This window comes from Ruditapes philippinarum, unplaced genomic scaffold, assembly GCF_026571515.1.
Source record: "Ruditapes philippinarum isolate M1 unplaced genomic scaffold, ASM2657151v2 ctg3091_1_1_1_1, whole genome shotgun sequence".
NCBI lineage: Eukaryota > Metazoa > Mollusca > Bivalvia > Venerida > Veneridae > Ruditapes > Ruditapes philippinarum.
Window position 1 is genome coordinate 89,548 of NW_026860740.1, and position 14,534 is coordinate 104,081.

At 33.6% G+C, this 14,534-nt stretch overlaps 1 protein-coding gene across 1 annotated transcript in view; it reads left to right on the plus strand.

Moving 5' to 3' along the window:
- Window positions 1-3,846: 3,846 nt before the first annotated feature.
- LOC132713222 (lissencephaly-1 homolog) overlaps window positions 3,847-14,534 on the plus strand; it is a 29,667-nt gene continuing 18,979 nt past the window's right edge. Inside the window, exons 1-2 of the mRNA XM_060695711.1 lie at window positions 3,847-3,988; window positions 12,995-13,087. Coding sequence (XP_060551694.1) covers window positions 13,056-13,087 — 32 coding nt within the window. The 5' untranslated portion in view covers window positions 3,847-3,988; window positions 12,995-13,055. The remainder of the gene's footprint in view (window positions 3,989-12,994; window positions 13,088-14,534) is intronic.

The window sequence follows — 14,534 nt, forward strand, 5'->3', positions numbered from 1 at the left end:
TTCAGTCCAGGCAGCAGCTGCTGGTCCGCAGGTACAAGCTCCCGTCTTTCTTAGTTTACGCCATCCCAAGTTAACGAATCTTCAACCCCCTATGACTTTTCTTAAACGTGCACGTACCAAGGAGAAGATAGAAGATGATCAAAAAGCTGAAAATATATGTCGTATTGATAACGATTCGCCCTATATAACGATTTAAGCCTTACTTGAGTGACGGTTTTGCCCAAGATAAGTGAGATAAGTTTCTCAGTTATGCATTTTGAAAATAATTACTGTTAACTTTTTTGGTCATTTCATACTATGAGTCTTATGAGGTTGTATTATAAACACCTACTTACACAATAAGTTACTGAATGGCGCCATTAATTTCCCTATACTCGCCCCTTGGCACATTTTGAAAAAGTATGGTTACCATAAATGATTTTAACTACAAGAATAGCAATGCCATTGCACTTTTCTCTTTGGTAATTATAATGTTCTAAATTCGGAATAACTTAAAGTTTAGAACAAATTTCTACTTTCAAGAATTATCTTCCTTTCCTGGACCTGAACTTAGTGAATACTTACGGAAGCGTCCTGGTGCCAATTCATAATGTTCTATAAAAAAATAAACTCCTACGTAGGAGATAAAAAAGCCTAATTAGGAGTTTGTAACTCCTACGTAGGACTTTTAAACTCCTACGTAGGACTTTATAACTCCTACGTAGGACTTACAAAGTCCTACGTAGGACTTTATAACTCCTACGTAGGACTATATAACTCCTACGTAGGAGATAAAAAGCCTAATTAGGAGTTTATAACTCCTACGTAGGACTTTTTAACTCCTACGTAGGACTTTTTAACTCCTACGTAGGACTTTATAACTCCTACGTAGGAGATAAAAAAGCCTAGTTAGGAGTTTATAACTCCTACGTAGGACTTTTTAACTCCTACGTAGGACTTTTTAACTCCTACGTAGGACTTTATAACTCCTACGTAGGAGATAAAAAAAGCCTAATTAGGAGTTTATAACTCCTACGTAGGACTTTTAAACTCCTACGTAGGACTTTATAAGTCCTACGTAGGACTTTATAACTCCTACGTAGGACTTTAAAACTCCTACGTAGGAGATAAAAAAGCCTAATTAGGAGTTTATAACTCCTACGTAGGACTTTTAAACTCCTACGTAGGAGATAAAAAAGCCTAATTAGGAGTTTATAACTCCTACGTAGGACTTTAAAACTCCTACGTAGGACTTTTTAACTCCTACGTAGGACTTTATGACTTTATAAGAAATGCATACAGAATGCTTTGCAAATCTCAACATTCCAGACCGGTATATCGGCGAAGGAACAAGACACTTAGCCCCCCCCCCCCCCCCTCAAATCTTAAATATAGAGGACATTTCACCTTTGGTTCATACAGAATTTATTTAAGTTTGATTGTGTAGGAAGCTATAAGCTTATAGACACACTTTCGAATCCGTTCCTGGAACCAACCAGTACGTACTTAGCAATGAGTGTAAAGTTTCTTGCTCAAGGAAACAACGGCTTGCGCCTAACGGGGTTTGAACCCATGCGGCTAGCGATCATTAGGCTACTAGTCACACGGCCATGCCGCAACACTTCACCTTTTAATAAAGTGTCTCAGGTTTCTAGAGTGTACAGTGTCTTAGGGTGAGGTGTCTGTAAGCATTGGCGATGTATCCCGAAAAATTGCTTTACAGCTATTCGAAAAAAACTTACTCGACATCAAGCATATATATCAAAATTTGAAAAGGCTTTAATGGTTACGATTTCAATACAAACTAGCTGAACAAAACGAGCAATTTATCCATTTTCGGCCGTTTCAAATGATTAAATCCTTATAGGGGGCAGGGGGGTAGTGAAGTGTCTTGTTCCTGCTCCGTAAAGTTTAAGAAGATAACGGTTTGCGGAGCATTATGCATGCATATGTTTAATAATGAATTACATTGTATATCCTACTTTGAACAAAGTTTAACCCATACATTTTGTGTACATGTGTATAATAAATATAACTAAACGTACATAATACAGAATCATCGTTTAATATATGCAGAGAATGACAAAATCATCTCTGGCTACAGACTAAAGGTATTTACTAAAGTGGCTTGCCACAATTACAACTTGACACATATGAGCCGCGCCATGACAAAACCAACATAGTGGGTTTGCGACCAGCATGGATCCAGACCAGCCTGCGCATCCGCGCAGTCTGATCAGGATCCATGCTATTCGCTATCAGTTTCTCTACTTGTAATAGGGTTTGTAAGCGAACAGCATGGATCCTGATCAGACTGCGCGGATGCGCAGGCTGGTCTGGATCCATGCTGGTCGCAAATGCACTATGTTGGTTTTGTCATGGCGCGGCTCATATAATTTATTTTCCTACATAATATGCTATCTTAAGTTATACTCTAGCATACATGTCCGTCGAACTCTGTGCTTTCAGTTCTTTGATATGTATTCTACGTAGGAGTTATAAAGTCCTACGTAGGAGTTGTAAACTCCTAATTAGGCTTTTTTATCTCCTACGTAGGAGTTATAAAGTCCTACGTAGGAGTTACAAAGTCCTACGTAGGAGTTACAAACTCCTAATTAGGCTTTTTTATCTCCTACGTAGGAGTTATAAAGTCCTACGTAGGACTTAGTAGGAGTTATAAAGTCCTACGTAGGAGTTTAAAAGTCCTACGTAGGAGTTATAAACTCCTAATTAGGCTTTTTTTATCTCCTACGTAGGAGTTATAAAGTCCTACGTAGGAGTTACAAAGTCCTACGTAGGACTTATAAAGTCCTACGTAGGAGTTATAAAGTCCTACGTAGGACTTACAAAGTCCTACGTAGGAGTTTAAAAGTCCTACGTAGGAGTTACAAACTCCTAATTAGGCTTTTTTTATCTCCTACGTAGGAGTTTATTTTTTTATAGAACATTATGAATTGGCACCAGGACGCTTCCGTAAATACTTGATAGAAGCCTTTTTGTTTTTTTAATAATTTTCATCTTCTACAAATAGCAAAATGCAGACCAAATATGACTGTGTTATATATACTATGCTCATCATTCAGTAAAATATTCTTATTACAAAGATTTATTCAAATCTAAAGGGTCTCACTAGATATGTCTAATTTGAATAAGAAAATGCTTAAACTATGATTGGGAAGCTGCATTCCATACTTTTAATGGTCCTTCCTGAAAAAAGATAGAAAAAAAGCCAAAACAAAACCAAACACTAACAACAACAAAAAACCTTTTTTTAAATGCCACTATAAATTCATAATGTATTTACCTGTAATGTGTAGACTTTTAAACATAACATATCCTCACCGTGTGTATTAAAAGACTAAAGACTGAGAATTTGTATAATAATTGTCAGTATTTTCAAATATGAAGTTTTGAGTTTGCATATCTTTAATTTAAAAAAAAACAACAAAAAAACAACAAAAAAACAAAAAAACAAACAAAAAAAACAAACAAACAAAAAACTTGAATCTCTTGAAATCTTCCTGTTCTAAAATTGGAATGTTGAATTTAGAGAGCTTTTCTTTTCTCTTATGGTGAACATTTTTACCTTTAAGAAAAAGATTTTGCTCTTTATTAGCTAACATTTAACACGGTCATTGTTTATCATAAGTTTAGCTAGTTAGTGTCTGTGTGTTTAGCTCTACAAAATATGCAATGGACTATAAAACCAGAACTATAAATGTTTTATATATTTGCTCTATGACTGCCGGATGTCCTCATCTAAAGACGTATCAATTCAATTTTGTGAATAAACTTTTGTGGTAGTTTTGGATTTCGGTAAATTCAATGGATTTTGGTGTATACTATACCGCGCCATATCTCGTGCGTTATTTCATTTCCGGTTGAATTGTACGCATGCGCAATTGTATTACACTTTTCGAGACAAAATACTTGTGTGCTTCAAAAATAAGACGGATTTCCTCAACATTCTCTGCTTTGAATTAGAATTTTTCATTATCTAATCGGAAAGGTATTGTCTCCCAATTAATTCAATGTATTGTTTGAATAAATCACCCAATTGTCAAAGCTTATGGTAGACTCTTTTTACGAAATGTCATCGAAACGCCTGAAGAAACATGGCGGTCAACAGATAAATTATGACTGAATAATTAGGTGGATTAGTAAAATGTTACTTTTCTGTTTTCTTACTGGGTAAATCTTATGGTTTATCACAATACGATCTAAGTGTGTAATGATTGTGTGATTCTGCAGAGGTTCCTGAATGAATTTATAGGTAATTTCTTCAAATCGTGCTCTGTTTTGAATAAATTTCAAACAGTCTTAACAGATCAATGGCACAACTGTCAAATTTGGATGCAATGTTAGTCTTTTATGTGTTATAAATATGAAGACTAGTATTGAAGTATTTCATTACTTTGGCAAATAAGTGAATGCTTGATAAAGATTCTAATCCAAGTGTAATCGCTAGCTATTTGTCATTCTTTCACTTCACCAAACTTTATTCACTCATGGACATAAAATATAAATAAGGCAAAGCATCAAAGTGACCTATTTGACAGAAATTACAATACATTTCATTATTATGATGGTGACTGCACACTTTACTATACATTATAATTGATTACAACACACTTTGGTTCCAACAATTCAATCAACATTAGAGTCAATTTCTATTTAAATGTTAAGATTATTGTAAAATATATGTTTGAAAAGAAATTTATGTTTTTGTTATGGCAAATTTGCTGTTAGTTATGAAATATATGCACATGAATTAACTTCTCCCAACTACCAAACATTAAGTCATTTCACCTTGATTCTTTGTTCAAAAAAATAATACCAAACTCTTATACGAACAAATCGTATCTAAATAGATGAAAAAACTTTCAATAATAAATTTTTATGTCTGTGTTTACTACCTACAAGTGTCCGGTCCATAACTTTGTCATTTATCAAAGGAATCTGAAATAACTTGGCACAAATGTTTGTTATAATAAGATGATGTGTCATGCGCAACAACCAGACCCGTACCTCTAGGGTCAAGGTCGCACTTGCTCATTCAAGGTCAACATTGTCTATTTGAGGGTATATGACGTGTCTGGTCCATAACTTTCTTATCTTTGAAGGGATTTTGAAAATACTTGCCACAATTGTTCACAATAATGAGACAACGTGTCATGCGCAACAACCGGTCACCTACCTCCAAGGTCAAGGTCACACATGGAGGTCAAAGATCAACATAGTCTGTTATAGAGTATATTTTGTGTCCGGTCCATAACTTTTTCATAGATCAAAGGATATTGTAAATATTTGCCACAAATAGTCACTATAATAAGAGGATGTGTCATACACATTTTCTGCATCCCTACCTCAAAGTTCAAGGTCACTCTTATAGGTCAAAAATTAACATAGTCTGTTTTAGGGTATACTTTGTGTCCGATCTAGAACTTCTTCGGGTTTTGAAATAACTTGGCACAAATTGTCACAATAATAAGAGGATATGTCAAGTACAACACCTGCACCCCTACCTCCAAGGTCAAGGTCACACTTAGAGGTCAAAGGTTAACAGAGTCTGTTATATGGTATATTTTGTGTCCCCCATATAACTTCTTCATAGATCAAGGGATTTTGAATATACTTGGCACAAATAGTCACAATGATAAGATGATATGTCATGGTAACACCTGTGTCCCTACCTCCAAGGTCAAGGTCACACTTAGAGGTCAAAGATTTACATAGTCTGTTATAGGGTATATTTTGTGTCCAGTCCATACTTTCATAGATCAAGGGATTTTAAAAATGCTTTGCACAAATAATCACAATAATAAGACGATATATCAGGCGCAAAACATGGGTCCCTACCGCCAAGGTCACACTTGGTCGTCAAAGATTAACAGTCTGAAATAGGGTAGATTTTGTGTACCATCTATAACTTCTTCATAATTCAAGGGATTTTGAAAATACTTGGCACAAATAGTTACAATCATACAACGATATGTCTTGCACGACACCTGCACCCCTATCTCTAAGGTCAAGGTCATACTTAGTGGTCAAAGCTTAACATGATAGATTTTTAAATTCCGTGTTTCATTTTATTTCTTTAAAAAATTTATTATTGCATTTGCAGATCTAGCATTGATCATAATTTTGGACTGAAAAACCTGAGAGCGATACCTCAATCTTTTGAAATAGCACAATTTAATGCTTCATATAAAACTTCCCCGAGGCGGGAGACGTTGGTAACTCTGTTACAATTCTTGTATTACAATTAGACAGCATTGCAGATAGCACTACTTGATCAGCTCTGGGTTTATGAAAGAAATACATTATTATTTTATATGAAATGATTTGTCAGCACTTTGCAAACATTTTAATAAATACACCTAAACATTCAACCAATGATATTTATTTACATTGTCAAACAAACTGACTTGAAATATTATACTTTTTGAGCTATTTTATCAATTCTGATGTGGGACTACAGGGATATTTTTGGCTTATTTTATAGTCGATATTTGGTCACATTCCCAATTGAAAATAGTATATTACAGGGTTCTCACTAGGACTTTAAAACATGGAGTCCATGGACTCCCAACCCTGAAAAAGTTGGAGTCCAAAAGCGCGTCGCAATTAATATGTTACAGATTAGTTATTGAATGCTCACAATAGCATTGCTGATATTTTGAATCTTCAAGAGACTTTCAAACTCAAAGTTTATAGTTATTCACAACAAACTCTGAACTACATAGTATAATTATTGTTTTGTTGTTAATATTTATTTTGAAATTATTTCATTATAATGCATCAACACATGGAAATCGTTTTTTATTTTTCACTTTTATACCAAATCAAATTTTATTCTGGTAAAATAAGTCCACTCTAAAGACAAAAAGTTTATATTTGTAAAAAAAACGTAAATGTATATAGGCAGCGTTTAGGGAAATGAATAGGAAAATCGTGTACAGCTTCACACAGTGTGTAAGAGATTCATCCGATCGACAATTATTTTAGCAAATATCTTCAAAAGGGGGCAAATTGAAGATCGATATTTAAAGATTTAATGTTGATTGAATAATAAAGGAACAATTCATTCACATGTTTGGCTTGGAAACTGAGAATTTTTGCAAAATTTTAGGGTTTCTGGCGAAGTGAAATTGTCGATGTTCGGGATCAATTTTCGGATAAAATCTAAATATCAAAGAAAAGCGTATGTGTATTTTGGTTTGTTGTCCTGGAATTTCGTCGCAATATCTCAAATTCTTAATACTCTTATAGAATGTTTTTTCAAGAATGAAACGAAAGCAAAATTTTGCCTAGAAAATGCCGAAATGTCTAAAATATTCGACAATAATTCAAAATTACACTCATTTGTAATTTGAGAAAACAGTCTTTAACTTTGCGGCGTAAATAGTCAATATTTTTATCCTTTTGTCGGTAAAATTTGCTAATTTCCAATTAACTGTTGATCAAATATATAAAATTATCATCTCGTGTTATATCTGGTAATTACACCTACAGCGTGCGTACATACATAAGTCTGATCAATGATCGAAAGCGTTATCGCTGATTGGCTAATCGCTTCACGGGTCGATGTGCATAGGACCGCTTACCTATAGCCTGACACCCGCAGACGTATTTGTGAATTAGTGGTTGTAAACAGTCGGTAATGTTTATGCGTCCCCAGGCAAAATTAAGCGTACGTGGAATCCTTGCTCTGAAATATTTGCGTCCAGCTGTAATAAACATGCGTACCGGGACGCCGAAATAAGCAAATAAGCGTCCCCGAGAACTCTGTATTATTTTCCCAATCAACAGGAAAAAATTCTCAATTGAAAAGTTAGAAATAAAAATATCGAATAACAAATTCTAAAATCTTTGAAAATAAGGGCTTCTTCACTGAAATATTGAATAACAAATTCTAAAATCTTTGAAAATAAGGGCTTCTTCACTGTTATGGTGTTTAAATGTTTGCAGATGCCATCCTAGACAGTTATTCTTTGTAGTCATTTAATCACTGCAAAATTTCAGTCATGCAATTTTTCCCAATTTTTAACAAAACGTAGCTGAAATTCCCCATTCCATGGGTATGGGTCATGTAACTCATGTTCCCAAAATCCTTGAAAAAAAAAACACCCTGGATTATCACACAAGTTTGAAAAATCTGCACAATCTATGGGAAAAAACATGAATGTCGCAAATGCGTGTTTTACTAACCTAGAATAGACACTGCAATAGTAGATTTCAGCCAATTTCATTAACTTTTGGTCCTCTTTCTATTTGACCCTAAGACTATTTCTTTTAACATGATTCCCTTAAAGTAGACATCTTGTTCAAGTTTTATTCATTATAGACTTGTAAAAAGAAGTCTACATTACAAGTGTAAAGAAGGATTTCTTTTTAAAGTGCAATCATAATAAAGAATGTTCATGACTGAAATGCTTCCTGGTCTCTTGTATTATGACTCATCATAATTTACTGTACACAAGTGTTTACAAAACAAAATTGAAGTTGAATAGCTACCAACTTTTATATATGTTAAGTATTAATTCAAATTTACATTTGATACAGAAAAAGGCTGCTTTTGACTACAGAAGTCTAAGGAATTTTAATATTTTTTAAGCCTTATAAATTATAACTGAGTGTATAAAAAACTTAAGAAGCGTTTTCTTGCATAGCCAGTGAGTGCTTTGAAGGGGCTTTTCATTTAGGTGAAAATGACACACTTTATTTGCAAAAGGGGGACACAAAATTTTATGAAAATTGAATTTTAGGGGAAAACTGTATGATTCAGATTCAGAAGGGAAGCAGCCTTTAAACAGATGCTGCTCTAGAAGGAAAAACAACCCTAATAGCAGGTCTACTGTAATTTATGGCATTTAGTATTTTTTCCCCTACTAGTCCTGAAGTCTATTTTATTGATTTTTGTTAATAGAAAATATATATTGGTAATATGGGTAATGTTTGGAAAAAAAACTACCACCCACATAATTGTAAATATGTACAGAACACTTGAAAGCTATTATGACATTGATTTTACTCCTTATGTCACATTTAAAAGACCTACTATCTGTACTGGTATTTTATTTCTATATTTGAGGAATGTTTAACTTTTATGGAAGGAAGGTAAAGAAATTTTATTTAAAGAGCAAACATCATAATAGTTTGGCTAGTTTCTGGCCCTACAGCAGACTCTTTGGCATTTATTATGTCTCCCCCACCTCGGGGGGAGACATATTGTTTTTGCCCTGTCCGTCCGTCAGTCCGTCCGTCCGTCAGTCCGTCCATTCTTCGTTTCCGGACGATAACTAGAGTTCCTTTTGACCTACAGCCCTCAAACTTCATAGGATGATTGGTCTTATAGAGCTGATGATCCCTATTGTTTTTGGGGTCAGTAGGTCAAAGGTCAAGGTCACACTGACCGTTGGTCAATTTCTCGTTTCCGGATGATAACTAGAGTTCCTTTAGACCTACAGACCTTAAACTTCATAGGATGATTGGTCTTATTGAGCAGATGATCCCTATTGTTTTTGGGGTCAGTAGTTCAAAGGTCAAGGTCACAGTGACCGTTGGTCAATTTCTCGTTTCCGGATGATAACTAGAGTTCCTTTTGACCTACAGCCCTCAAACTTCATAGGATGATTGGTCTTATTGAGCAGATGATCCCTATTGTTTTTGGGGTCAGTAGTTCAAAGGTCAAGGTCACAGTGACCGTTGGTCAATTTCTCGTTTCCGGATGATAACTAGAGTTCCTTTTGACCTACAGCCCTCAAACTTCATAGGATGATTGGTCTTATAGAGCAGATGATCCCTATTGTTTTTGGGGTCAGTAGGTCAAAGGTCAAGGTCACAGTGACCGTTGGTCAATTTCTCATTTCCGGATGATAACTAGAGTTCCTTTTGACCTACAACCCTCAAACTTCATAGGAAGCATCTTCTCATACAACCTTAACAATAGAAACCATCCATAGACAGCCTTCATTGAAGTGACTACCGGGTATTTACATTATCTTATCTCCATTTCCATTCCTGTTTCCATTCACAGTTATTCTCAGCAGTGGGGGAGACATGCGCTTTTTTACAAAAGCATCCTCTAGTTGATTATTGGTAATAGAGTATTTTATTTTGGGTTATTGTCAACTGTCAGTCAGGATAGATAGAAGATCAATAGTGAAATAGCATTATAAGGGTGCCATCATCTTTTCATTTATTTTTCATTTATGTTTTGTCATGTAATGTCATAAATAATTTTTATGCTTTCCAAAGTTTTTAAACAGAGTATATAAAACTGTAAATGGTGATTTTTCCTTTGACCCATATGCTTAACCATTTCCTACATTTACATATTAGATATTTGGTGAGTTGGTAGATGTTTTCATATAGTGTATTTACATATTAAGAAGCATGACAATGCATTTAAAGCCTTAAGTCTTCAGGATGAGGGATTTGATAAATCTATTAGTCTGAATCTTGCTAAGGTGGGAGATACTGCCTATATATTATGTGCATACAAAATGCACAAGATCTTGTTTTGTAGTGCAAAAAAAAGCTGTTTTGCAAACAGTTTGACTAGAAACCTGACATACTAGATGTTGTTGGCTGCTTAATTTTAACATTTAGATGCTAGAGAATAATTTCAGTATGCAAAGATACCACTCATGAAATTGTTTTGCAGAATGTGTTCTTTTTTTCCTTTGCATTATAGTAATCTATGTGTATAAAAATGTGTGTAGCATTTATGCATTGTTTCTGCTATTAGAGTGAGTAACAATTGATGGTATTCATCCATTGATCCATTTCAGACAGGACTGGAGGATTTATAAGTTTACCATCTGAGTCATCAACGAATTGAAATGATGTCAGAAGTCAATAATATATTCTTGGCATTATGTGACATCATGTTTAAAAATAGTAACACAAGGATATTACTTGGATGATATAAGTTATACTAAATATATTCCCTAAATGTAATAATTGACAGTGAGCATAAATTAATGCTTGGAAATGACAAAAAAAATTGCAGAAAGTCACAAAAAGTTCTATTATGATACATTTAGGGCAAGGCAACCTGATGTTAAACACGTGAAATCTGCATGGCTCTTTTACTGTCTAGAAATCTCTCTTGTTTGAACTTATACGTGTACGTATAACATCATCACTGTCACATTAGCTAAGGATAACAAGTCACACAATGAATATTCCCTATGATAATATATGTATCTGGAGTAAGAGTTAAAATAATGGTATTTAACAAATCATGTAAAGTTAAATTGTTCTTAAGCATTCAAGCTGGTGTAGAAAACATGATTATTTTCCTTGTTTAACTGGCATTTATTGAATATATTTGTGGGAGAGTTTATATTGCAGTAGCAGGGAGAATTTTTATTGGGAGGTGAAGTTTCCTTGGAATGTTTTAGATCAATATTGATAGAGCAGACACACAGCATCTGTTCTACAAATATACATGTCTGCCGCTTCTGTCTGGGTCCTTTAATGCCAAAACTATTGCCATTTTGTTGCTTCTGGCTGTCTTTTGAATGCAAGTGTTCCATACGCCCTGTGCAGTTGTGTTTCTTGGTATTAGTTGATAAATATTTCTTATGATTTACTAGGGGAAATCTGCATAATGCCAGAAGCATGTTTTTCTTTTTCAGATTTAAATTGATTTTTTTACATTTAATTTATATTATACATTATATAAATCAATAATTTTTTTAATAAAGTTTAATTTTTTAAATCTAAATTTATTATTTATTGTAAGGAGGCATTTATTTAGATATTGTATTATTTTTGATCAAAGATATGTATGTTTATTTGTTAGACAACTTTGAAAATTTATGTACACAACATAAAACATTACAGATCTAGGTAGAAAAAAGTTTAAATCTCTAAAAAAGATCTGCTCTTGTCATTTTATCGGCAGCTACCTATACTTTTACTCTCCTTTGTGTTACACTAGATGAGATTTGCAGATTTGTTTTAGTAATTACAATAACAGATTATAGCCTGGTCTGTTTTTAGCATTTAGTTAATTGTAACTCCAGTAAATGCTTTTATAACTTTGACATTTATGATCAGATCATTAGCCACTGAATCACAACTGGTAGTGTAGCAGTTATTTGATTGACAGTAGTTAGCATTTGATGAACAATCATTTCTCAGTTATAGAAGGTCAAAATTATTGTTTGAAGTTGATATATTCTAGAAAAACAGTAAATATACCTGAAAAACAGTAACTTTACAGGGTTCGGTTCACAAAGAGCAGTGTAGACTTCATTTGATCAATATTGATCTTATATGCCCCTACTTTGGTTTGCCATTGGCAGACTGTCACACTGTTCATAAGTAGACTGACAAAACAGTGAATTTTGGGGGCATCCCTGTCTTATGGACACAGTTCTAGATTTTAATATGATTTTGGAAAGCCAAAATTATGTTTTTGATTCTGTATAAAAAAGAATAATTCTGTATTAAAAGAAAAAAATAACCCGAAAATTTATCACCTGTGTATGATGTACATTGCTGTTTAACTAACTCGCTTATGCTACTAAAAGGTTAAGCAGTGCCATACATGTAGTATGTCAAAATAATTTATGTCAAAATAATTTATTTTGAAAGTTGAATTTTAAAACTTTTCTCACTAGTTGTGCACATTGAATGTACTTTTGAGGACCTAGAAGTGTGAAAATATATATAAAGCTGGTCCCTCTCTTGACTATAAGCAGTTTGTTTATTACTAGGAAAGGATAACCCTATCCCTAACAATAGTAGCCTGTAACAAAAATCATGGTTGTCACCTGCTTGGACGGCCCGGGCAACTGAATTTTGAGTTTTCAATACTGATATCCATTAATTTACTGATGGATTTAGTTCTTGAAATTGGAAATTTGTGAATTTTGATGATAGTTTCAACAATATGCACGAGTTTATTTGTGAAAATATGAAAAATCATGACATACAGTATCTGTTATTATCATGATTAAGTCCAGTAAAGTACAATGAAATTTTATGTATGTTTCAGGATGGCAGTGCACTGGTGATTATTGTAGTTGTTAGTGAAAGTATCAAAGATATATACAACCATGGTGTTGTCACAGAGGCAGAAAGATGAATTGTAAGTTATACCAAACAAATATCTATATTACTAGTCTATCAAATTATAAATGGTGCCAACTGTGAAAGAATTATTGTTCAATATTTATATGTTTTTTGCAATCATGATAACTGGGTGTTTTCACCATGATGCCAGCATATAGCCAGGGTTTTTTTTTTCCGCAATTTAAAACAGAAATTTTCAATAGCAGCCTAAAAACGGAAACTTTTATTCACCTTCTGAGAAATATTGAAATGACATGCTATATGATCATACACATGCTAAAAACCATAAAAAACGTACATAACTACATAACTGTCATATGTATAAGTTAGTTTTTCAACTTTTTAAAGATTTCATTTTTGTTCAAAATGCCAAATATTTTTTCCAATTTATATGATCCCAAAATAGTTGCAAAAGGCCTTAAATAGACCTTTTTTTAATTTTCTGCAATTTAGATATTGATAAAAAAATGTCCTGCTGAAGAAGAAATGTCCTGCTCAAGAAGAATTCTCATACTCGTGTGCTGGGAATGATATTGTATAAATCCATTCTACTCAACAGCAGTCACTGGGGCTTTCCAATTGCTTAATGGTGTAAAAATAGATGTTTCAATGTAAATGTCTACAGCCATTGCAGAGATCAATAAATTCTCTAAAATTGTCTATGATTGTTGATTGAGTGTCAAGAGAGATGTACTACATGTACATGTTGTTTTCTGAAATGTAACAATACATGTAACTATCATTTAAGCTACTTTTAGTAGGGGATTTAACCCATAAACTGCTGGAACAGAAAATGTTTAGCCTTTGCCACTATTATAGAGCATTAGTAGTTCAACCAGACTCTAAACTGTTTGGTTGGCTAACTTTAAATTTCAATTATGAACTCCAAATATTTATAACGGATAGTTAAAACAAAACAAGTTGATCCCATTTAATTAATTCAGCAGTGTGAAGATTTTATCTAAACCAATTAAAAAAGACCTTAATACTGGTCTAATGAAAATTGTTCTCCTTCAAGTTTGTAATGTTAATAATTATCGGACATGGCGCTATTTGTCTGTGTAGTTAATTCAAAGAAATCAGTTGTGAAGTATTCTCAGTTTCATATAAAAATTACATGGTTGTGTATAATAAACTGCTGTTTATTAAGTGGCTCAGGTTATATAAACTTACAACTATTAATGCTTTGCCATGTAACCTGTGGGAAAAAAAAATCTTATAAACTAATGAGTGTTGTCATTTTTCTGAGATGCTCGGAGCCTCCCTTTTTTTGGTGGTCATTTTTGGTTTTTATCACATACAAAATGATACAACAGAGATTGTTAAAAAATGAGGAAACCCAAAATGCATTTAAGACAAGTCATTTTGCCATATAGCTGCCTCTTAATGACAATCCTGTGATATCTATAATGACGTTCTCAAGTGGTAGAAACTTACGTTTCAGGAAAAATACCGACATATTC